This window comes from Phoca vitulina, unplaced genomic scaffold (genome assembly GCF_004348235.1).
Source record: "Phoca vitulina isolate PV1807 unplaced genomic scaffold, GSC_HSeal_1.0 scaffold64, whole genome shotgun sequence".
Lineage (NCBI taxonomy): Eukaryota > Metazoa > Chordata > Mammalia > Carnivora > Phocidae > Phoca > Phoca vitulina.
Window position 1 is genome coordinate 1,738,473 of NW_022589767.1, and position 25,963 is coordinate 1,764,435.

At 38.4% G+C, this 25,963-nt stretch overlaps 2 protein-coding genes across 3 annotated transcripts in view; one reads left to right on the forward strand and one right to left on the reverse strand.

Moving 5' to 3' along the window:
- The window catches only part of DUSP16 (dual specificity phosphatase 16), a 176,195-nt gene that overhangs the window by 119,137 nt on the left and 31,095 nt on the right, over positions 1-25,963 (reverse strand). The window lies entirely within an intron of this gene.
- On the forward strand, positions 83-25,330 carry CREBL2 (cAMP responsive element binding protein like 2). The gene is made up of 4 exons (XM_032391800.1): positions 83-408; positions 19,025-19,222; positions 20,380-20,524; positions 22,196-25,330. Exons 1-4 carry the CDS (start codon positions 394-396, stop codon positions 22,198-22,200), a joined length of 363 nt encoding a protein of 120 aa, XP_032247691.1. The 5' UTR covers positions 83-393; the 3' UTR covers positions 22,201-25,330.

Below are 25,963 nucleotides of genomic sequence, written 5' to 3' on the forward strand. Positions count from 1 at the left end.
GCGTTAGGGAAAACTACAATCCCCAGAATGCTGCCGAAAACGGCAACCGAAGAGGCCATTCCGCGAGTAGTGCTCCCGCCCACCCTCCCGTCCGGGCCGCTCTCCAGGGCGTCTGTAAACACACCCCGAGACTGTCATGGAGGGGGAGGAGGAGGCGGCGGCGGCGAAAGGAGGCGTTTTGGGCCGCCTCCAGGGTCCGCTCTGTCATTCCTGAACTGGTCCCTCGTCCCCGTGACTGTGGCATCAGGGAAGCGAACTGTTAGGCGAGAGGAGGAGACAGTCAGAACCATATCGCCTTCTTCCCCCGGGGCGGGGGCCGGGCCGGGCCAGGCCGGCTGAGCCGGGGGAGGGCAGGGGGAGGGAGCGCCTGGCCAGGCCGGCCTGTCCGCCGAGATGGATGACAGTAAGGTAAGTCCTGTGGTTTGCACGCGCAGCTGCCGCCGCCGCCGCCGCCGCCGCCGCCTGCTTGTCGCTAAGTGCTAGACCCGCCGCTGAACCTCAGCCTGGTAGCCACGCCAACACCCAGGAAACACCTGCCTTAGACATCCCTGCGCCTCCAGTTATTACCCCATGGTACCCAACCAGGAATTCAGGGATCGGGGGGCTGCGTCTTTCCAGAAAGGGCCCTCTCCTCTGGAAATTTTTCAGTCCCAGGGCAAGCCTGTTAGTCAGCTTTTCCAGGGGGTGCAAACCCTAGTCCTTGACTTGCCTAGCGAAATAAGTGAAGAAAGTACCGTGCTTTTTCTTTTTGCCTTCCCTGCCCCCCTCCCAGACTTTCTCCAGTTTGGAGACCTTAATTAGGGCACCCTGAACCAGCCCTATTCCCCTTGAAGGTTCCCCTTTATTCTCTCAGGCTCCCTTACTCAATGCCCCATTCATATCATCAGTTCACTCCCCCTCTGAGCTATTTTCCTGTGGTTGGTTGGAACACTCTGCTAAGCTCCTGTTGCTATTCGTCCAGAATCTAACCTCCTCTAGAAAGCCTTCTCTAAGAAAAGTAGTGAATTCCTTCTTGTTAATCTATCTTAATATCTTACCACCATCCCCCTTTTGCCGTCCAAATCACTTATTCCTATGATTCTAACAGGCATTGTTCATTATTGGCTAGTTCATATAGGTTACATATAACCTATTTCTGTCTTTATGTCTATCCACCTTAGTGTTGTCTAGTTTGAGTTCATGAAGATAGGGATGGTTAGCTCATTGATGTTTTAGAATGTTTAGGAAATTGAACTTTTTTTTTTTTTTAAGGAGTCAGACTTCTTGACTTTGCCAGTTTTTGAAGTAGAAATCACTCCTTCTCTTGCCTTTCATAGGTCTTACTTTCCACAGTCTCTGGCATACTTCGAGCTAGGATTTTCCTTTGTTTGGGTGCCCTTTCCCCCTCCACCAAACCATTAATACTTTGCTGCTTTCACGTTTTTGTTTCACTCATCCTTAGAATGAAAAAATTTCTAGCTTCTCTGCGCTCCTTGCTTTATTCTACATTATCTCTTCCTGTTCTTACAGAAGGCTCTGAGCAAAGTGATAGATGAAGGGAAAGCCCAATGCAGTACTTTGGAATTGAGACTCACCTGGAGAAACAGTTTGCTTGTGAAGTAGCAAACCCTAACAGAAAGTGGTGTTTCCAAGACAGAAAGGGGGAGTTCTGAAAGTTTTCCAGAAACATCAGAAAATAATTTTTCCATGAAAGTCTTGCTAGCTTGATTGTTCAGTATTAATTTTGGAAGTAAATCTGAATACTGTATCCATTCATTATCTTTTGCAGAAAATAATGTTATGGTTCTTTAAGGATGTTAAAATAACATTGTTCTTTAATTTCTGTAATTTGAGGCTCTCACAGTATATTCTATAAAATTTTTATTTTCCTTTTCAGACTTTTGAGACATTTAATAACTTTCTCAAAGTCTTCAGTAGTCTCAAGTCCAAGAAAGATACATAGGATTTGGAGTTATTTTACTTACCTATAAAATCACATAGGAGTTATTTCTAAAACTAGCAAACTGTAGTGGAGGGTATAAAATTGTATTGTTTTCCCTAAGAGAGTGAAGTTAAATCTGGGGGGTAGACTATCCATAACTTACTTCCTGTAGGGTTCACAGGTAAGTAAAATGAACTCAGTTCTCATTCTTTTTAATACATTTTTTTTTTAGAAACCAGCGGTTTCTTAAATCTTTAATCATTATGGAAAAGAAAATCCATTCCACATGTCTCTGGATGGATAGTGCCTCTGTGAATACACAACTTTCACTTTGAATGCACGTCGTAGTTGTGGATGAGTAATATTTAAATGCCATGTACAAGCAAGATCGGACTGCTCTTCCAGCAGTCAGGCAGTATGAAGCAGCCCTTAAGTCTTCGGCACCTCCCAGCCCTGCCTTTTTCTGTACTCTAGTTGTTATAGTCCTGCAGAATTAAATTGTCCTCCTAGCATAGACATCCATATGTACAAAACACATTTTCTCCTCACATTATGTATATATAGGTGATGGAGTCTCAGGTTCCATTTTCTCCTGTGTAAGGGGAGGTGAGACTTGGGGCTTGGAATTACGGTGGTTGTGCATAAAGTATGATGGGAGAGCATAAAGGATGACAAACTGGCTGACAGCAAGGCCAGGGGACTAGGAAGAGGATGAACTGGGCAGGAGCAGCAGTTATAGAGAGACAGTATTTGAATGAGCAGGTCAGGGAAACAGGTGATGATGATATAGATTCTGTATTCTGAGTTGGGTTTTTAAAATAATCTTTTTAAAGATTTTATTTATTTATTTGACAGAGAGAGTAGGGTGGGTCAGAGGGAAAAGCAGACTCCCCACTGAATGGGGAGCCTGACACAGGGTGGGGCTTGATCCCAGGGCCCGGAGATCATGACCTGAGCCAAAGGTAGATGCTTAACTGGCTGGGTGCCCCTTCTGAGTTGTTTTCATCAGTGCTGACCCAGGTGCCCCTTCTGAGTTGTTTTCATCAGTTTTGATGAATGAGTTTGCCAGGAGCTCTCCACATTCTGTCACCTAGCTTTCTGGAGTCAGAGTAGGACAGATTTGAATGGGAGTGCAGCTTTGCCTTTCTACCATCTAGCAATGTGCCTGATACAGCATAGAGTACTCACTAATAGTGACTGGATTAAGTTGGAACAGAGTGGCATTAAGAAGATTGCCCTGACATACCTGGGCTTTATTATAATCAGTGTGCTCCATTGAGCCACCAGCCAGACTATATATAGACAATGGCACATGGCAAAAGTAAAGCAAGAGGTACATGGGCATCCAAAAGTGGGGGCGTGGGAAAGTGCTAAGTAGCAGAGCTCAAACACTGACTGAGTAGATCTCTTCTAGGCCAGTTGGGAAAGAAAAATCTTGGCTGATTAATTAACCTTCTGAGTTTCCATTTTATCTGTTAAATGGTCAATAACTTTTTCACAGGCTTTGTTGAGGATTAGGGATAATGCATTATTATAAAGCATCGAGTACAGAGTCTAACACATAGTAAACACACACAAAAAGTGTTGTTGTTACCCAGGAGTGACTTCTTTGGTCCTTGGCACGGTACAATTGGTACCTGAGATGCTCATTTTAGTAATTCTTAATTGCGTGTTATTCCTAACATTTGCAGCCATGTTTATACCTACACTACCCTTTGTTCCTAACTGTGCCCCAGATGGGACGGGGCAATGGAATGGGGCATGAAATGAACTTAAGCTGTGTATTTAACTGTCAGATTGTGTGAGAAAGGTAGTCTCCTGAGCCCACCTGCATGTCCACCACTAGGAAGAGGTGCTTATTTTTATGAAAGCTTCTTCCTGACCTGCTACATTCAATTACAAAGAAAATAAAAGTGTGTTATTTTCAGAGGCTTTGATCATAGGCAGAAGGTTCTTATTTTTTTATTTTATGTTTGACTTTTATGTTTATTGAATCAATGACTGATGTAAATTGAGATATCCTAGACCAGATGTGTTCCTGCCACAGACTAAGCTGGTAAAAGACTGCCATCCTGTATTGCCTGATAGTTTAGGGCATCAAGATTCAGTTGAGCAACTGACAAGAGAATGGGCCAGGCGCTGGCCACAATATGCTAATTTGGACGCTGTTCTCCTTCATAGACTTCATAGACCTCTTGTCTACCTGTATTACACACAATTATCTGAAAATAAGGTTTCTCACACCTTCCTTACCTCTTAGGTAAGAAGATAGGGTCTTCTGTTCCATTCAGTTGTTCTGAGTAGCATTGGTTCTCGCAAAAATTTTAACTTGGCCAAAAAATGTCTTTAACATTCCTAGATCTGTCCTTTGGACCCTGAATCCTATTGACCCTTTATCCATCCTTTGCTGTAGGTGGAGCTACCCGCCTTGAGCAGTGCCACAAAACCCAGATATTTTCTGCTTTTCCTATTCTCCTCTTCATTAGTGCTATCCACAAGACCAAAACAGAAGAGTCAGCTCCTCTACTAAACAAATCTCTGACAGATTTAATGTGCCTTCCTTTCCTGTCTAGGTTACATGCATATTTTACCTAGGGTACCTCAAAAGATAGTTTTAACCCTAAGGAGTAATTTCAATAATTCAGAAACCAGTTGAAATCTAAGTTTACATATTCTTATTCAGAATGATTAGCTCTTTTAAGGTTTTCAGAAAAGTTTATTCATTCATTAATTCACTAAATATTTGTTGGACACCTAATAGGTACATGCATTATGCTAGACAGATACAAAGGTGAAAAAGTTTATAACTATTCTTGGGAGCTTACATTTCAGTAAAGGGCTAAGCAGACATATAGAACAGTCATTACAATATAGTGAGGTAAAAAATAAGGGCAATAGAGGCAAAGTGCTTTTGGAGCAGTAGGAACTGGTGCCTGTCTGGGCATGTCAGACACGGGTTCACACAGTAGGAGTGAATCTGTGAGGAAGAATAGGAGTCCCCCAGAAAATGGGAAAGAAGGAATATCTTGCACTGAAGCATACTGCACTGGATAATAAGTATTACGCTATAAGTTAGAGCAGGAATTGGCAAATTTTCAGTAAAGAGCCATATAGTAATTATTTGCTGGCCATTTTGATCTCTGTTGCAATTACTCAACCCTGCCAGTTTAGGTGGAACTTAATGACTGGGTGTGGCTGTGTTCTAATAAAACTTTATTTACCAAAACTGGCAACAGGGTGGGCCAGCAGGGCTATAGGTTACTGACCCCTGAGCTAGAGCATAAAGCACAAGTAGAGGCATGGGCAGAGATAAGGTTGGTAAAATAAGCAGGGGCCAGATCATGATATGCCTGGCAAGTTAAGCTAACAAATTTTGGTCAGTATTTTTCAAAGTGTGGAATAAAGAAAACACCTGCTGACCCAGAATCTTGAGAATGGGGCTTGGGAATTTGAATTTTAATTAGGCTCCCCAGTTGAGTGGCTCATATGCTTACTGAAGTTTAAAAACCAAGGCCATAGATGTTGGGGAGCCGTTAAGGATTTTAAAGCAGAGCTGACAATATCGGATGTGCGTCTTTGAAGGAAATAATGCTAACGGCTATATGGAGAATGGATTAGGGTAAAGATGTAGGAACTGGGATAAGACTAGAAGTAGATGGTGCAATTAGGAAAGAACATGGATTTTGGCATATAACCAAAGTTCAAATCTCCTTTCTACCACTTTCAAGCTGTTAGGATTTTGGACACATTATTTCATCTCTTCCAAACTGAATTTCTTCATTGGATGGGTTAATAAAACTTTAATAAATTATTGTGAGAATTAAATGTAATAACAGTTGACCCTTGGGGCATCTGGCTGGTTCAGTCGGTAAAGCATGGGACTCTTTTTTTTTTTTTTTTTTAAGATTATTTATTTATTTATTTGACACAGAGAGAGAGAGTGAGAGAGAGAGCACAAGCTGGGGGAGTGGCAGGCAGGCAGAGGGAGAGGGAGAAGCAGGCTCCCCGCTGAGCAAGGAGCCTGATGCGGGGCTTGATCCCAAGATGCTGGGATCATGACCGGAGCCGAAGGCAGCCACTTAACTGACTGAGCCACGCAGGCGCCCCAAGCATGCAACTCTTAATCTCAGGTCGTGAGTTCAGGTTCCACGTTGGGCATAGAACTTACTTAAAAAAAAAAAAATCAGCTGACCTTTGAGCAATGCAAGTTTGAACTGCACAGATCCACTTACACGTGAATTTTTTAAAAATATAGTACAGTAAATATATTTTCTCATCCTTATGATTTTCTTAATAACATTTTCTTTTCTCTAGCTTTATTGTAGGTTTATAATATATAATACATATAACATACAAAATATGCATTAATTGACTTTTTATGTTATTGGCAAAGCTTCCAATCAACAGTAGGCTAGTAGTAGTCAAGTTTTGGGCGGAGTGAAAAGTTACAGATGGTTTTTTGACTGCTTGGGGGTTGGCACCCATCACCCTCACGTTGTTCAAGAGTCAGCTGTATATATGTGAGCCCATACCAAAAGAACTTAGTACCTCATGGGTTCTCGATAAATGCTAGTGCTTTCTGACTCTGCACCAGCTCGGTTAGATTGCTCATAAGAAAGGCCTGAGCTAAAGACCGTATGAGACTATTACAGTTTGGGTTGTGGTTGATGGAGCATGCATAAAATCCTTTAGGGATGAAGAGTGTAGACAGAAGAGAGAGCTAAAGACACAAACCCTAGAAAACAATAAAATGATCAGAAGGGGCTGAGGAATAGGACTCAGCAACATAAACGGGAAAGGAGAGGTTAGTGACACAGGAGAACGAGAACAAAAAGGGCTATTATGCCATTTATCTAAGGGAACAGAGAATTTTAAAGAGCGGACTTAGTCTACAATATGAGATGCTACAAAAAAAAGGGGGGGGGTCAAGGAAACAGTTAAAAAGTATCAGTTGGACTTGGAAAATAGGAGATTGTTTATGAACCTAGCAAGAGAATTTTCCCTGGAGTGATAGGGTGGAAGCCAAAATGTGGCGGTTGAGAAAGAGGTGGGCAGGAAAGAAGCAAAGACAATTAGGTATAGACCACTGTCAGTGAGTCAGTTTGTAACAGTTTCAGGCATCGCTCAAATATATGTAGTATTACATTTAGCCTCAAACAATCAGAGCGGGGGGCCAGGGCAGGCATAGGTGTTGGGAGAGGAGAGGCAGGAGTTAACTCAGTTCAGAGAGGCCTACTTTATCTTCTTTCTCCTTCCGTTGACTAGAAAAACTGGCAGAAAGGTTAGCAGCAGGAAGATGTGATTAGACTTTCTTTCTGAAGATCTGGTAAATAAAAGGCCTAACCCACAGCTGTGAAGGAAGTTTTGGGAGTCTTAACACCAAATGAAAATGCAGCTACTTGTTTTTTCTTTAAAGTGGTAAACAGCACTAGCTGGGAACATTCATATCTATCTTATTTTTCTTTAAGCAGTTGGAGATAACTTCTCACTTCACGTTTTTAAAAAGAGTGAAACAAGCCCTCCTGCTCTTTTTTGTTTTTAGCTGGAGCTGTTGCTACCTACCCCTTCGTGTAAATGCGATAATTCTGTTAGACTTAACAGCTTGAAACTTTTATGAGTTGCCTTAAGAATTAGAGCATTAGGATGTAAATAAGTGCAAATAGGGTGGTAAAATAGTTAGGGGTTCTTAACTGGTTTTTCAGATTTTGTATCCCTTATGAGGGAGCTTTTTTTTTTTTTTTTACGGTTTCTAGAAGTTGGCAGTCATAGTAGTGATATCAACTTAAGTCAGTTTCACAGTGTTCCTAATTTTTCTTTGCATTTATTTATTCAATGATCAGTCTTTTAATAAATGCCTCCTAAATGCCTGGCTCTGGGCTGGATAGAGTTGAGGTTGTGGAAGTAGAAAACACAGCTTTTGGGCCTGAGGAGCTCACGTTACTTGGAGGAGATAGAACTTAAATCTGTGAGGCCACTAAAAAAATCAATATAACATATAAATTCAATGTGTTCACTATATGTTCCAGACATTGGGAGAAGAAAAATGACATATGGGAAGAGGGTGATTGTCAGGGAGAGCTTCAGAGGAAGAGGGCTAAAGCTTACCCTAACCAAAGAAAGCGTAACAGTTGCTGTTCCGGATGTTGGGGAGATGGAGAGAACATTTAGAGAAATGGTGAAGATAGGAGGGAATGCAGGAGATGGGGTGAGGTCCTAAGGAGGCATGACTTGATATGATGCCCCTGTTGGGAGTAAGAAAGAGAAGATTGGCTTGGTGAGCAGGAGCCTGGATGAAGTGGGCTGAATGGTGGCCCCTATAAAGATATATCTGTGTCCTAATCCCTGGAACCTGTGAATATCACCTTATATGGTAAAAGTGAATATTACTTATTCGGGAAAAAAATGTGATTCAGTTAATGATTTTGAGAGGAAGAATTTATCCTAGATTATTTGGGTGGGCCCTAAATCCAATGACAAGTGTCCTCATGAGAGTGAGGCCAAGAGAGATTTGGCAGACAGGCGTGAAGGCAGTGTAACCCAGAGGTAGAGATTGGATCGATAGGGCCACAAATCAAGGCATGCTGATAGCTGCTAGAGGCTGGAAGAGGTAAAGGATGGATTCTCCCCTGTGGTCTCAGAGGGAGTGCAACCCTGCCAAACTTCTGGCCTCCAGAACAGAAAGAATACATTTCTGTTGTTTTAATCACCACCAAGTTTGTGGTAATTGTCCCAGCAGCCACAGCAAACTGATACACTGGATATGGTGACCTAGTAAGCAGTGCTGAGTCAGAGATCGTCTCTTGCGCTGGAGAGTAACATGGCCAAAGGGCCATTAAAGTTTATTCTTTCTATAATGATCAGATACTACTTTTTTACAATGAAGGAAAATACAGCAAAGTTATTTTAATAAGCTGAAAAGAAAGCTTAACTTGGCAGCTCTTTGCAAGATGGATTAGCTAGGAAAGTGGGAGTGGAAAAGGAGAGATGGTAGGAAGACCCACTGAGAACCTATTGTAATAACCTGTGAGTGGGGCTCGGACTAATATGGGTAGTACGAGTAGAGAGGAAGAGCTAAATCAGAATTTTTTAAGGAATAGATTGGCATGACTTCAGTTGGTGGGCATGGAGAGCCACAATAGTAGAGGGAAATTTCAAGGAAGCATAAAATGAAAAAGTTTGTTAGTTAACCTCTTCGCCACCACCCTCCATCAAGTGGCTAATGTCACAGTGAGCTGGAGTAGATGAATGACTTTGTAGCATTAATATAGTAGTGCATATTAAAGCACCTGTCAGTTTTAGAGCCTTTTCAGGGCATGATATGATCAAGTCAACCAGTCCTACCATGAAATCTGGGGGAATAGTCATACTTGATGATAGTGAGTTAACTCATGACAAGTTGCTATGATGCAAATCAGGGGTCCTAGGTTCTGGACCCTGCTCTGATACTAAAATTCTCTGGACTAAAATTTTGTCATCTATAAAATAAAGAGATCACTATGCATCTCTGTGTGTGTGTTTATACATGCATCCCTCCACTCCTGTATACACTGATATCCTGCCCTTTATGATGTTATTGTTTATTTCATGTCTGCTGCATTTCGTGAGTCTATATTCCTTACAGTTTAGGACCCCATCTTCTTATATTAATATTCCTGGAGTTTCACAGAGTTTGGGGTGTGGTAGGTGTTTAATAAATGGTTATTGAATAAAGGAATTAATTTTCCCCTCTTTACCTGAAAAACATGAGCATAATGCTGTTTCCCCTGAAATGGTGTGAAATAACATGAGATAACATGTAGAGTGCCTAACTCAAGACCTTGTCCATAGTGAGTCCATAGTATTTAGTCTGGACACTGGAGCCTTCCTCACTCCTCTTCCTATGAAAGTTAAAACTTGTTGGGGCGCCTGGGTGGCTCAGTCAGTTAAACGTCTGCCTTTGGCTCAGGTCATGATCCCAGGGTCCTGGGATTGAGCCCCACGTCTGGCTCTCTGCTCAGCAGGGAGCCTGCTTCTCTCTCTCCCTCTACCTGACACTCCCCCTGCTTGTGTTCTCTCTCTTTCTCTCTGTCAAATAAATAAGTAAAATCTTAAAAAAAGAAAAGAAAAACTTGTTGACTGGGAAGCCTGTGCCATCCACACTCAGGCCTTTGCAGACTAGGTTCTTTTCTTTCTCTGTAATGGTTAAATTTAGAATTATCAGGAACTCCCTCTTGGCTAAACTCATAGATTAGAACCCTTAGGCTTGACCCCTCCCCTCTATAATATCCTTTCTCCTCATAAGCTTGCGTCTCCATGCCACCTTGATACTTCCTTTTCTGCTAGTCTTTCTGCTTTTTAAGATTCATATATTTTTTTAATAACACTATCTTTTTAAGATAACAGCTTTATTGAAAAATAATTCACACAAAAAAAAATAATTCACATACCATAAATTCATCCTTTTAAAGTATACAATTCTGTGATTTTTAGTACAATTGACTCTCAAACAACCTGGGTTTGAACTGTGTGGGTCCACTTATATGTGGACTTTTTTCAGTAAATACAGCACAGTACTGCAAATGTATTTTCCTTAATGATTTTCTTAATAACATTTTCTTTTCTCTAACTTACTTTATTATAAGAATATAGTATCTAATACATATACAAAATATGTATTAGTTGACTTTTTATGTTATCAGTAAGGCTTCCAGGTAACAGTAGGCTATTAGTAGTTAGGTTTTGGGGGAGTCAAAAGTTATACATGGATTTTTTTGACTGCTTGGGGGGTCAGTGCCCCTAACCCTCTCATTGTTCAGGGGTCAACTGTATATTTACAGAGTTGTGTAGTGGTCACTACTATCTTTCCAGAACATTTTCATTACCTTAAAAAAAAACCTCTTATAAATAAACTGTGGTATATCCATATAATGTAGTATTATTAATCAATAAAAAGAAATGAACTATTAAGTCACAAAAAGACAGGGAGGAACTTATTATATGCATATTGCCAGGTGAAAGAAGCCAGTTTGAAAAGGCTACTTACCACGTGATTCCAACTATATGACATTCTGGAAACACAAAACTATAGAGGTAGTAAAAAGTTCAGTCGTTGCCAAGATTTTGGGGGCGAGGAAGGGAGGAATAGGTGAAACATGGGATTTTTAGGGCAGTGAAAATATTCTGTATGATACTATAATGGCAGATACATGATACATGCATTTGTCAAACCCACATAGAACTGTACAACACAAAGAGTGAACCCTAATGTAGACTTTGGATTTATTAATAACATTGGTTCAGCAATTGTAATGAATGTACTACACTAATGCAAGATGTTAATAATAGGGGACACTGGAAGGGTGGAGGGAAAGGGGATATATGGGAACTCTGTACTTTCTGTTTAATTTTTTATAAACCTAAAACAACTCTAAAAAGCAAAATATATTAATTTTTAAAAGAAAAAAAAAGGAACCCTTTAGCAGCCACTCCCCATTCTCTCCTTCCCTTCCCCCTGCCCTAAGCAATCAATAATCTACTTTTTATCTCTATAAATTTGCCTTTTCTGGACATTTTATATGAATGGAATCATACAGTGTGTGGCCATTTGTGTTTGGTTTCTTTTACTTGGCATAATGTTTCCAGTGTTCATCTATGTTGAACCATGTATCAGTACTTCATTCCTTTTTATGTCTGAATAATGTTCCATTGTATAAACACACTATATTTTGTTATCTACTCATCAGTTGACGGACATTTGGGTTGTTTCTACTTTTTAGCTATCATGAAATACAGTCCTATGAACATGCATTGTACAAGTTTTTATGTGGACATGTTTTCATTTCTTCTTGGGATATACCTAGGAGTGGTTATATATGTAGAATTGCTGGTTGTATGGTAATTCTACGTTTAATATTTTTGGGAACATGCAGATGGTTTTCCAAAATGGCCACCATTTTATATCCCCACCAGCAATGTATGAGAGTTCCATTTCTCCACATCTCCACATGTTATTGGCTGTTTTTTATTATATAGCCATCCTAGTGGATATAAAGTGTTATTTCTTGGTTTTGAGTCACATTTCCAAAATGACTAATGATGCTGAATGTTTTTTCACATGTTTATTGGTCATTCATATATTTTCTTTGGAGAAATGTCGATTCATATACTTTGCCCACACTTTAGCTGGATTATTTGCCTTTTCTGTTGAATTGTCAGAGTTCTTTATATATTCTGGATACAAGTCCCTTATCATATGTATGATTTACACATATTTTCTCCCATTCTATGGGTTGACCTTGATGATGGTCTTTGAAGCACAAAATTTTCAAAGTCCAATTTATTTTTTCTTTTGTTGCTTATACTTATGGTGTCATATCTAAGAAACCATGGCCTAATCCAAGGTCACAAATTTATTCCTATGTTTTCCTCTAAGAGTTGTATAGGTGTAGCTCTTATATTTAGGTCTTTGTTTTACTTTGAGTTAATTTTTGTATATGGCGTTTTGTAGGAATCCAGCTTAAATCTTTTGCTTGCAGATAACCAGTTGTCCCAGCACCATTTATTGAAAAGACTATTCTTTTCCCATTTCTCTTTTGTTGTGGCACCTTACTGAATATCAGTTGACCATAAATGTAAGGGCTTATATCTGGATTCTCAGTTCTTTTTCATTGATATGTATGTTTACCCCTGTGCCATTGCCACACTATCTTGATTACTGTAGCTTTCTATTAAATTTTGAAATCAGAAAGTGTAAGCCATCCAATTTTGTTGTTTTTCAGGATTGGCTGTTTGGGTCCTTGTATTTCCATATGAATTTTTTTATTATCTTGTCAATTTCTGCAAAAAGGCAGCTGGGATTTTTTTTTTTTTTAAGTAATCTCTATACCCAACATGGGATGGGGCTCAAACTCAGGACCGTGAGATCAAGAATCAGATGCTCTACCAACTGAGCCAGCCAGGAGCCCTCAGCTGGGATTTTGATAGGGAGTGTGTTGAATTTGTAGATCAATTTGGGGAATATTGTCATCTTAACAATATTAAGTCTTTCAATCCATTAACATGGGATGTCTGTCTTTTTATTAGATCTTTAGTTTCTTATAATAGTGTTTTGTGGTTTTCAGTGTACAAGTCTTACACTTCTTTTGTTAAATTTATTCCTAAGTCATTTTGTGAGGCCAATATTAGCCTGATACCAAAACCAAACAGAGATACCATAAGAAAACTACAGACCAATATGGTTTATGAATATAGATGCAAATACCCTCAATAAAATGCTATTCTAAATGGAATGTTTTTGTGCTATTCTCAATGAATGCTTTTATAATTTCATTTCAGATTGTTCATTGTGTATAGAAACAGAGCTAATTTTTGTTTATTGATCTTGCCTCTTGCAACCTTGCTCAACTCATTTACTACCACTAATAGTTTTTTGTGGATTCCTTAGAATTTTCTTTTCTTTTCTTTTCTTTTTTAAGTAGGCTCCATGCCCAGCATGGAGCCAACAGAGGGCTTGAACTGCTGACCCTGAGAGCAAAGACCCAAGCTGAGATCAAGAGTTGGATGCTTAACCAACTGAGCCACGCAGGTGCCCCAAGAATTTTCTATATAGAAGATCATATTATCCCCAAATAGAAATAGTTTTACTTTTTCCCTTCCAATCTGAATGAATTCTCTTTTTCTTGCCTAATTGCTGTGGCTAGATCCTCCAATACAATGTTGAATGGAAGTGATAAGACAAGATCTTTGTCTTTTTCCTGATCTTTGGGGGGAAAGCTTTCAATCTTTCACCTTTAAGTGTGATGTTAACTGTAGGTTTCACGGGGTGCCTTGGTGGCTCAATCAGTTGGGCATCTGCCTTCAGCTCAGGTCATGATCCCAAGATCTTGGGATCAAGCCCCATGTTGGGCTCCCTGCTTGGTGGGGAGCCTGCTTCTCCCGCTCCTGCTCCCCCTGCTTGTGTTCCCTCTCTCTCTGTGTCAAATAAATAAATAAAATCTTTTTTAAAAAAGTTTAAAACATTACAAAAAAAATATGTGGGTTTTTCATAGGTACCCTTTATCAGGTTGGGGGAGTTCCCTTTATTCATAGTTTATTGAGTGTTTTTTTTTATCATATGAGGTGTTGGATTTTGTCAAGTGCTTTTTCAGAGTCTCTTTAAGAAAAAAAATATACCTTTGGCCCTTTTTTCCTATTGATATGATATATTACAGTAATTGATTTTTGGTTGTGACACCTGCCTTTATCCCTGCGATAAGTCGCATATAGCCATGGTGTATAATCCTCTTTATATGTTGTTAGATTCAGTCTGCTAGCAAATATTGAGGATATTTGCATCTATATTGACAAAACATTGATTTTCTTATGACATCTTTGGTTTTGGTATCAGGCTAATAATGGCCTCATAGAGTGAATTTGGATATGTTCTTTTCTGTTTTTTGGAAGAGTTATAAAGAATTAGTGTTAATTCTGTAAATGTTTGGTAGAATTCACCAGTGAAGTCACTTGGACCTGTGTCTTTTCTTTGTGGGAGATTTTTCAGTTACTAATTCAATCTATTTGTTATAGGTTTATTCAGATTTTCTGTTTCTTCTCAAATCAGTTTTGCTACTTTGTGTCTTTCTAGGAATTTGTCCATTTCTTTTAGGTTTTCTAGTTTTTGGCATATAATTTTTCATAGTATCCCATGTAACCATTTTTATTTCTGTAAAGTTGATAGGGATGATGTCTCTTTTGGTCTTGATTTTAGTATTTTGAATTGTTTTCTCTTGACCAGTTTAGCCAGAGTTTTGTTGATTTTGTTATCTTTTTGAAGAACCAACTTTTGGTTTCACTGATTTTCTCAATTGTTTTGCCATCCTCTATTTTATTTATGTGTGGTCTGATATTTGTTACTTCCTTCTATCAGCTTGCTTTGGGTTTAATTTGCTCTTCTTTTTCTAGTTTCTTTTCTTTTTTTTTTTTTATTTACTTGCGAGAGAGAGAATGAGAGACAGAGAGCATGAGGGGGGGAGGGTCAGAGGGAGAAGCAGACTCCCTGCCGAGCAGGGAGCCTGATGTGGGACTCGATCCCGGGACTCCAGGATCATGACCTGAGCCGAAGGCAGTCACTTAACCAACTGAGCCACCCAGGCGCCCTCTTTTTCTAGTTTCTTAAGGTGGAAGGTTAGGTTATTGATTTCAAATCTTCTTTTTCAGTTTAGGCATTTACGGCTCCCTCTGGGCCCTATTTTAGCTGCATCTCATCAGGTTTTGGTATGTTGGGTTTTCCTTTTCATTCATCTCAAAGTAGTTTTCTCATTTCCCTTATGATCTCTTCTTTGATCCATTCATTATTTAGGAACATCTTTTGTTTTTATCTGCTGTATTTATTAAATAATAAGTGTACTAAGATAGAATTATATTTGAACTAAGATAGAATTATGTGACAGTCCCTGGTGCTTACCTTCTAAAAATAACATCTAGTTTTAGCTTGTCTCAATGGAGAAAGTATTAAAAAAAGAAAAAACAACCAAGTAGTTAACAGAAAAGTAGGATCTTCACTCTTAACTTGCTTATAATAAATAGATTTGAACATTTTTAACATATAATGAAGACAAACTTGGTATTGCAAAAGCCCTACTGAAATCTAACATCTCTACTATCCTACCTTTGTGTAATAAATTCTCTGTGGAGAGTATGAAAAAATCAATGGCTAGTAAGTTTGTTCACGGTGAGGGCTAGGGACACAAGCTTTCTGAGTGTTTCCCTTGGGGCTTTCTATTTCTGGCTCACAAATGTGTGTGTGGGGGGGTGGGGGGTGGAGAAGTAAAATGGGTAGTGGATAAAGATACCACTGTTTAAAGATAGCTATTTAAAATTTCATGTGGCTCTATGTGAATAGAAATAAAACTAGAATAGAAAAAGCTAAATTTCATATTATTTTCATAGTTTTCTTTGGCGTTTGTGTTGGTGCATAAAATCAGTACTTTTACTTAGCCACATTAATGTACTTCCTTACAGAAGAAATAGGAGAGAGCAAGGGGACAATGTGGTAATCACTGAGTTTGTGAAAATTTTATGAAACATTGGTAAGGATGATTTTTGGCCCAGAGATATTTGGGAGGAATTTGTGAGGTTGATTTCAGTTTTCGTTTCTGGTTCCTTCATTGATTTCTCCTAACCCTCCCCTAATCATTACGGCTTATGAAACATATGAAGTTCAGTTGTTAAGGCAACTAGTATACCAACCCACATTTGTATAATACGTTTTTCTTTTCTTTTTAAAAAAGATTTATTTATATATTTTGAGCAAGAGGGCATGCGAGTGGGGGTAGGGGCAGAGGGAAAGAGAGAGAGAGCATGGAGCCCGACGTGGGGCTTGATCCCACAACCGTGAGATCATGACCTGAGTCGAGATCAAGAGTTGGACACTTAACCAGCTGAGCCACACATGCGCCCCTGTATAGTATTTTTCTTTACAAAATGCTCTTCTACTTAAGATTCCCAGTAATCCTGCAATATACCTGATTCTCTTGAAAACTGGTACACTAAATCGATTTTAGCTGGCACCCAAAGCCAAAAATTCAGTCTACCATTGAGGAAAAAATTAAACTAGAGAAGTGGTGGTTATGTGGTTTTGATGTAATTTTACAGGAGAGGACATAAAATACAGGAACCCTGGATTTATTTACTATGCCTTGCTAATTAAAAAAAGAAAGGAATAAAATAATATTCCTACCATGAAAACTAAACAAAGGGTTATAACTGTTGTTGGATTTTTATGACTGTGTGAGGTTTGTTTAAAAAATCGGTCAAGTCTCTGAAGTACACTGTGTCCTCTTGCTGGTTTCTCAAAGGCAGCCTCTCCTGAATTAATTACAAACAGCAATATATGAGGTATTAGGTTATAGTATGGTGTGATTGATGATTCACTTCACGACATAGAGAACAGATGTGATTACCATTTATTTTACTATAGACCTGAATTTATGCCGTAAATATATTACTTTTTAAAAACTGTAGCAATAGCAAATATACTTTATTTCAATGATTTCAAAATATTTCATTAAAGTTGTGTGGTTTTCTGAGGTGAATGTTATTATATTGGAATAAAAACATGGTGATGCATCTTATAAAAAGCTTTAAAAGACCTGTTTTTGGTTTTGTTTTTAAGAAAGAGTGTTAGGGGCCCGGGGAGGGGGGCTGTGGAGGGGTGAGGGGCAAAGGGAGAGGGAGAGAAGCAGACTCCCTGCTGAGCACAGAGCCCCATGCAGGGCTCAATCCCACAACCCTGAGATCATGACCTGAGCTGAAATCAAGAGTTGAACACTTAACTGACTGAGCCACCCAGGCGCCCCTAAAAGACCTATTTTTGAAAAGTTGAAATTAATTTGGGAGTAGTACTGAAGCAGCTAGCTTTGCAATAGTGCTGGAAAGGAAAGTTTTTACCCAGAGCCTTGGAGTATTCAGTCTTATTTCAGAGCCACCCTATAAAATGCACGTTGCAGTGGTTGTCTGGTAAATGTGGCTGATTCATATTTACAGTTCGGTTTTTAACCATTATACTTAGTAATGATCTGATCTTTATAGGGTACTGGGCATTGTTGGTGTGTGATATTAATAGTGGTTTTCAAACAAACAAATGAGAGTTTTTATATCCACATGAATATTGAGTTTGAGTTTCATTACCTGGTAAAGTTGCTACTTTATTCCAGTGATTTGTCAGTGTTTGAGTTTTGCATCTTCTCTTTAACAATTGCCTTTAAAGCCTCAGCAATATTCCTTTCAGAATACTGAAGTTGTGACATTTTTATTCCCTGAGGGTAATTTTCAGAAAGATCTAGACATCATTCAGAACCTCGTCAGATAAAGTAGATAATCTGAGGCAGACTGTGTTGTAGCTTGTAAGAAACTAGCTCTAAAAGCACTTTCCCAAAAAACTTGTTCATTGGAATAAATGTAACCCCTTTCAAGGTAATTGCTTTCAAGAAAACTTATTTGATGTACAAGTTCAGGTTGATGTATTTAAAAATTCATCACATTTAGCTCATAGTTACATGTTGTATAAGAACTTGGAGAGGTTCCAAAGCTAAACAATGAAGAAGATTAAATTACTTTGTCAGTGACCAAAAAATTATGCCATTGCAGGTAAATGAATAACAGAGATATTGAAAAGATGTCGTATGACCAGTGGGAGCAGGTAGGAATCTCCTGAGACAGTCTAGGGTTATAATTAAAGGCTTGTAAAGGCAGGAGAGAATTATCCTGAAGATGTCAGGGACTTGCTGTGTGTTCCTTTGGACTCAACAAATTTGAAGAGGGACTTCATAGCCAAATTGCTTAGGATACATATTTATAAGTATATATATTATATAGGGCACTTGGGAGGCTCAGTTGGTTAAGCGTCTGCCTTCAGCTCAGGTCATGATCTTAGTGTCCTCGGATCAAGTCCCACATCAGGCTTTTTGCTCAGTGAGGAGTCTGCTTCTCCCTCTTACTCTCCCTCTCCCTCTCTCTCAAATAAATAAATAAAAATAAAAAATCTTATAAATATATATATATAGTATATATATTTGTATATACATACATACAATTTTTATACAGATTTTATGTTTCTAATTGTAAACATTTAAAAATCATAAAAAGTACAGATGAGAAAAAAGCTATTTATAATGACACCTGTCAGAGAAATCCTTATTGATGTTTTAACAAATATCCTTTCTTCTGGGTGTTATTTTATAATGTTGAAATCACACTGAACTTAGAATTTTAAATACTGATTTTTTTTTTACTTACTATTTTCTCAAGTCAATAAAAATTCCTTGTGAACAAATATTTAGTGGCAGTCTTTTAGATTTTAGTATCCAGCTACATATGGTTCATAAAGTTTACTGTTAAACTACTTAAAGTTTATTATTGAAGAAATAATGAAAACTTACAGTATTTCTTCTCTCACACTCATGGTATCAAAAGTATCAGGAAAAAAATCAGGAAGCAAAGACTCATAAGGCATTTCATGGGATTATGCTTTCTTAGTTTCATCTATTTATTATTTGTAAATGTTTTCCTTACTAATATGCCGCCATAGTCACTTTCCTAGAAACAGAACTGAGAGAAAAAAATAGTTTCTTTTCTCTCTTGCTGAAGGTGGTTGGAGGCAAAGTAAAGAAACCTGGCAAACGTGGTCGGAAGCCAGCCAAAATTGACTTGAAGGCAAAACTTGAGAGGAGCCGGCAGAGTGCAAGAGAATGCCGAGCTAGGAAAAAACTAAGATATCAGTATTTGGAAGAGTTGGTATCCAGTCGGGAAAGAGCCATATGTGCCCTCAGAGAGGAACTGGAAATGGTAAGAAAGTCCACCAATAAACACATGAAAAAATCAATCGAAGCTTAGCAGTCAAAGAAATCTACATTAAAATATGAAGATACCGATTTTCACGTATCCGTTTGACAAATACGGGAAAGAATATTAATCTCTTAGCCAGGATGTAGGCACAGTGCTGGTGGAAGCAGAATGTACATGACTATTTCACTGAGGGACTGTTTATCAAAGAAAAAAATGAAAAATAACCCAAATGTACAACAATAGGAGATTGGTTAAGTAAATTATACTAATTCATTTATGGGACTACTTTGCAGCCAGTAAAAATCACAATGCAAATATATATTTACTGGTGTAGGAAGACATTACAAGACATTATATTGCTAAGTGAAGAAAGCACTATAGCAATATGTAACAATATGTATAGTATATCATTTGTATTTAAACATATCTATTTATTCAGCATGTTTCATTCATTCATTAAGACCTTGGGTGGTGGCTGTAGAAATGTAAAAGAATAGAAATCTCATTACTATGACCTAAAGGGAGGAGGTGACAGGTTGGAGAAGAGAGAGAATGCTACCATGATTATTACAAAACTGGGACAGGCTACTACCTCAGCATTTTAAAAGGCAAGAAATAAGGTTGGGGCCTGAAGAGAGTCCAGATACATACAATTCAGAGGCTGTAAATTATTTCTCACATTCTACAGCATAAGCCATTTGAGGACATAACCTTTGAACTGACTAATCTTTGTATACCCCCAAAGTCCATAGTACACATTCTGATAGAAAGTAGATGTTCAGTGAATGTTTATGAAAGAGAACAGAAGTTACAGAATTACTGTTTTAGGAGTAGAAATGATAATGGGCCAGCAAAAAGAGGATTCTAATTAGTGGCACTGTGGGGAGATGTTCTTTTCACCAGAGGGTCCTTCTGAGTCTGAAGTATTATCTCCATTATTAGCACAAGAAGATCCTTCAGCTGTTGCCTACCCTCTTCTGAAAGATGGCAAGCCTCATACATGTGCTACGTGGTAAATAGGAAATGCGGTGGAGGGTAGGATTCCCAGCAGCCAATTTGACCTCTAGTTATGGGAGTTACTACGTCTAGGATTTCTACCACTGGTTCCTGAACTCTGACTAGTAAAATTTTACTTAAAAATATTTTACATATTTCAGTACAAGCAGTGGTGCATGGCAATGGACCAAGGAAAAATCCCTTCTGAAATCAAGGCCCTACTCACTGGAGAAGAGCAGAGCAAATCTCAGCAGAACTCAAGCAGGCACACAAAAGCTGGGAAGACAGATGCTAATAGCAATTCCTGTGAGTACAATGAGTGGGAGAGTTTATATTTAGAGGACCATCTTAAGGTAGGGTTTCCATGGTATGTCATTAAATAAAATGTTGATTTTATTTGTAATACACTAATAAGCAAATGAAATAGTGTTACATTCTAAATATTGAAATGAATTTTACATGGGATCTATGAAGAGTTATTTCTCACGTTCTACAGCATAAGCCGTTTGAGGGCATAACCTTTGAACTGACTAATCTTTGTATACCCCCAAAGTCCGTAGTTTTCCACAGTGGATGAAATCTTCTACATTCCCACCGGTAACATATGAAGCTTTCCATTTCTGTACATCTTGCCAACGCTTTTTATTTACCATTTTTAAGAACTATAGCCTTCCTAAGATGTGAAGTAGTATCTGATTGTGTTGTGGTTTTTTTTTAAGATTTTATTTATTTATTTGACAGAGAGACACAGTGAGAGAGGGAACACAAGCAGGGGGAGTGGGAGAGGGAGAAGCAGGCTCCCTATAAAGCAGGGAGCCCGATGTGGGGCTCGATCCCAGGACCCTGGGATCACAACCCGAGCCGAAGGCAGATGCTTAATGACTGAGCCACCCAGGCGCCCCTGATTGTGGTTTTGATTTGCATTTCTCTGAAGAGTAATGGTGTTGAACATCACTTCTTGTGCTTGTTGGCCATTTGTATATCTTCTTTGAAGAAATGTCTTAAGTCCCTTGCCCATGTTTTAATTGAGTTGTTTTTCATTTTGTTGTTGAGTTGTAAGAGTTCTTTATATATCCTGGGTTCTAGACCTTTATCAGATACATGATTTGCAGATATTTCTCCCATTGTGTAGGTTGTCTTTTCACATTCTTGATAGTGCCCTTTGGTGCACAAAACATTCAAATTTTGATGAAGTCCAGTTTATTTTTTCTTTTGTTGTTCATGTTTTGTCGTATGTAACAATCCGTTGCCAAATCCAAGGTCATGAAGATTGACCCCTGTGTTTTCCTAAGAGTTTTTGGTTTTAGCTCTTATATTTTAGGTCATTGATCCTTTTTGAGTTAATTTTCTATATGGTGTGAGATAGAGGTCCAATTTAATTCTTTTGCATGTGAATATCCAGTAGTTCCAGCACCATTTGTTGAAGAGACTGGAAAGATTTTGTAATGAAGATGTCATGGATTGGTTTCTTCATCATTGTGACTGCTTTGGGAGCACTTGTAACAATTAAAAGAAAATGTTATAAACTCTATCTTTAAAAATTTTTTTTAAGATTTTATTTTTTTGAGAGAGCGAGCGGGGGGAGGGGCAGAGGGGGAGGGAGAGGGACAAGCAGATTCTGCGCTCAGCGCAGAGCCTGATGTGGGGCTCGATCTCACAACCCTGAGATCATGACCTGAGCCAAACCAAGAGCCAGCCACCCAACCGACTGAGCCACCCAGATGCCCCTCTTTTAAAATATTTTTATAAAATTGAAGGGTTTGCTTTTTGATAGCTTTTCTTAGATGAGGTAACATTTGCCTTAATCTAAACTGAATTAATGAAAAAAAGCCAAATCAGCTCAGTTTTCTTTCAGTCTGTATTTTAAAAAAGCCTTTCTCTGTAGATACTAAACAAACAAAATGCATTTTAAAACATTAACCAAGCTTCATTGACTTACAAGCATTCTTACACTGGTAACTTTGATTTATTTTTCAGGGTGAAGATTATATAAAATGACGAGTCACTGATTGAAGTCAATATTCTGATTCCTATGGAGGATGAAAGGGCAAGATTGTACTTCTTGGCTCCATTTACAACCTACTGCTCAGTAGTCATCTCTGTAAATCTGCAATTTCTACCAAAATCCCAAAGGATTTTGCTTTAACTTTCAACACTTAGAGAATTTATAAACATTCAGATCTGTTCTGGTTGGCCTTGCCACCCGTGGCATCGAACATGTTGCAATGCTTGAAAACACAGGAGTAGAGAGAAGTGGGTGAAGATTGTATTTTTGCACCTTAACTCCACATTGCTTTATTGGTTAATTTATATTCTTTCCATGTATTTCATGTCATTGTATGTGTATGTGTGTTTAGGTGTCACCTATGTTTTTGATTGCCCTACAAAGAGAAACCAAATGGGCTGATAACCAAGTTCTCAGCCTTAATGGACCTAATTTTATTTGTTTATATTTACTTGAGTAATGTTTATTTTCTGCATGAACCATGATTTCTCCTGTGAGCCATTCCAGCATAAGCTGTGAATATGTATTAACAAATATATACATTTCTATTTTTATAATCCATAATGATATGCCTGTTTTAAATAATGTACGTGTTAACAAAATCCATTAGGAAAGCCCTCAAGACAGCCTCTATTTAAAACTTTTGTTGCTGTCTTCTCAAACTATATTTATAAAAGTTTGCTAGGGCCTAGTCCATACTTGGAAAATAATTAGTCAAATTTTATTTTTAAGCAGGAAGTAACCTTTTAGGCATTTCTGCAGCATACATCATCTTGACAACCTAGAGTGTTGTATGTATGTATGTATGTATGTTTGTATGTATGTATGTGTTTCTATCGTATGTCTGTATATGTATGTGGGGAGGGTAGGAGTGAATGTTCACACACATTGCCTTGTGTAGTCAACTAACTTGGAGAATTTTTCTAAAGAAAATAGGATGAAATTAGCTGCTGAGATCGAGTTTCTGCCTCAAGAGATCTGGAACAAAACGAGGGAGAAATTGCTAGTAGATCTAATGGCTGTAGGCATAACCAGAACACTTAGTTTCTTCCCTGACATGAGTTTCCGTATGAATGTGTTCTGAGCCAGGAAGAAACACACTGTGGGTGTGCCTCTGGTTCAGCCCTGACGGCGCCTCCGCTCTGGAGCAAAGCACTGAGCCGGCGTTGTGCACGGCTCGGCGGCTGGCAGGCCGGGCAGGAGGTGCACAAGGCCAGGGTTTCCAGTTCCCATCATAGCTACATTTACTTTCTTCCTGACTACCAAACACAGTGATGGTTGAGGAATCAAGCTCATCATATTCTACATGCAAACAGACTAGGAATCTTTCACTATCCCCACTGAGACACTTTATCACTCTCTCTTCTCTTTCCCATCGTTAAATCAGGAGTTGTGTTCTGTTGCTGCTAAATTATAATTGTTCTTAGCTCTAATGAAGCAAATTTTTGGCTTCTAAACAGTATGTTTTGTTATGAAATGGCAGTTTAAGAGGAGGCATCATAGTCTAGATTGTGAGATGGAACAAGAGATGGACCACATAGTTTCAGATTACAAGGTACTCTCCCCCCTTCTCTTAGGCCACACGTTTGAATAAAGTGCTTGCCTTTAGCCTGAGTTCCTGAAGATCTCTTGTGTGTAGGTTGCAAACTCAGATCTAGTCTAGTCCTGTGTGACTACTGATAGACCACTAGCCCCGCCTGTTGGGTCTCTCTGTGTTTTGGAGGACTGGGGATTTAAGAGTATTTAATGTCTTTTTAGGATCACAAATATAAATAGATTAAAGATTGTTAATATACTGACCTTCAGAATTTAAGTGTTTTAAATATAGTGTTCAGATTATAATGGGTATGTTTTTGCCATCTGGTCTACTCAAATGTATATTTTTATTTTGCAAAACAACCCAAGATTTACTCTGTGTTGCTTGTTCAGTACCTTTTGAATTCCCCAGAAGAGTTGTTTTCAAAGCAAACATTCCAAAATGAATGTGGCTCTTCAATGGAATGTCTCCATTGTGCTTGAAGTACTTCTTCTCTGGTTGTAACTTTAAATTACAGGGTCATTTGAGCAACCCTCCACCCCCACCCCCAGTATCTTTACAAGAGCAGTGACTTTGTCCTCAGGTAGAGGATGTGTGATTTTGGATGAAAGTAAATTACAACTTACTGAGTTTATTCCTAAACTGATCTTTTTGGTATTTTAAAGTAGATCATACCAAGAGAAAGTTCCTTGGTCTTAAAAAGGAATGTTTTGATTGCTTTGGGTATTGTGCTGGCTGCACGCTTTGGCCACTTGAAGCATGTTAATAAATGTCACTGATTAAAACAGCTGGAGCATTTCTTTTCCCATTCCAGTTAAGAAGCAGCATACTGAAATCCTAGCATCTCTCACTTACTGTAATGACAACATCCGGGCTGAGAGAGAACAGAAGAGGGTGAGAGAATCATTGAGCTCTGTCCCTCTGGATCCGTGCTGTTCTCTTTGCTCCCTGAGTAAAGAGAGTAATGTTTTCTTTTTCTCTTTTTTTCCCCCAAAGAAAGGAAGGTAAGGGGAAAATATATATTTGTGTATTTAGACCAGTCATATTCTGTCATTAACTTAGCATAGACCTGCCATATATTAGAACAACTGAATATAATATGGAGTAAGTTTGACCAGGTCAAGTTTTAGGATATAGTTGACATTCTTAAAATTTTTTTCCTATTTTATCTAAAACCTGTCTGTTGTATCTAAATCAGAATCTGTCTTACTGCAGCAAATTCATATCACTGTGTACCAGCTAATTGACAGTATTTATCAGCATCACCATTTAGCATTTTATTTCATCATCTTTGAATTATGATAGACTTGATTTGGCTCATTACAAAAAGCATAGGTTTAAACTGGACTTAGCTTTAGTTAAAATAAAGGCAAAGAAAATTTAAAAACATAAATACTATATTTCACAAGAAATCAGTTGCATATTATCAATTACATATTTAGTTTTAAAAGAGGAAGATTATTAATCCACGTGGTATTGGGGGCATTGAGGGAATTTTTCTTTCTCTGAAGAGCATTGTACAATTATATTTTTATGAAAAATAAAATATCTTCACCAGAGACATCTCAAATGGTCTGTTTCACAATACTGAAATATGTCTGTGTTAGCACAGAGTAGTAAAAAGAGTGAGATTGAGGCAGAAGAACTGGTCTTGGATCCATTTTCTGAGTCACCTCTTAGCCTGTTTCCTCATCGATAAAAAAGGGGGAGGATAACTTTCACAGAGTAATTGGCAGGCTAAATAGGAGTTATGAACAACTGCTTCTTAATTAGTAAAGAACTACATTAAATTTAAAATAGTCACATATGCCTGGGTTTGACTATTGTTAGGATTTAAATCACTGAAGATAAACGTATTTATTTAATGAGCTGGAATTTAAACATGTAGGGTTGTAGGTATCACATTTCTGAAGTCTTTTTAGCTTTATCATTATGTCTACCCTGGAATGGTATAGTTGGAAGCCATTGTTAGCAATAATAGCCTTCTGTTAATTAAGCTAATTTTAAGAACAATTAGTGTTCTAACTGGTAATAATCCTATAATCTGCATAAAGCAGGTTTTCAGGCTGCTAGGTAACTTGGTTCTCTTTTCCCTTATTCCATCCATTTTACTTAACTATAGAGTAGTCATGAATCAGAGCCAAGACTGCCATGTAAGTTTCTGCCAATTGTGCACTGCACAAAGGCACTCAGTTGAGGAGGT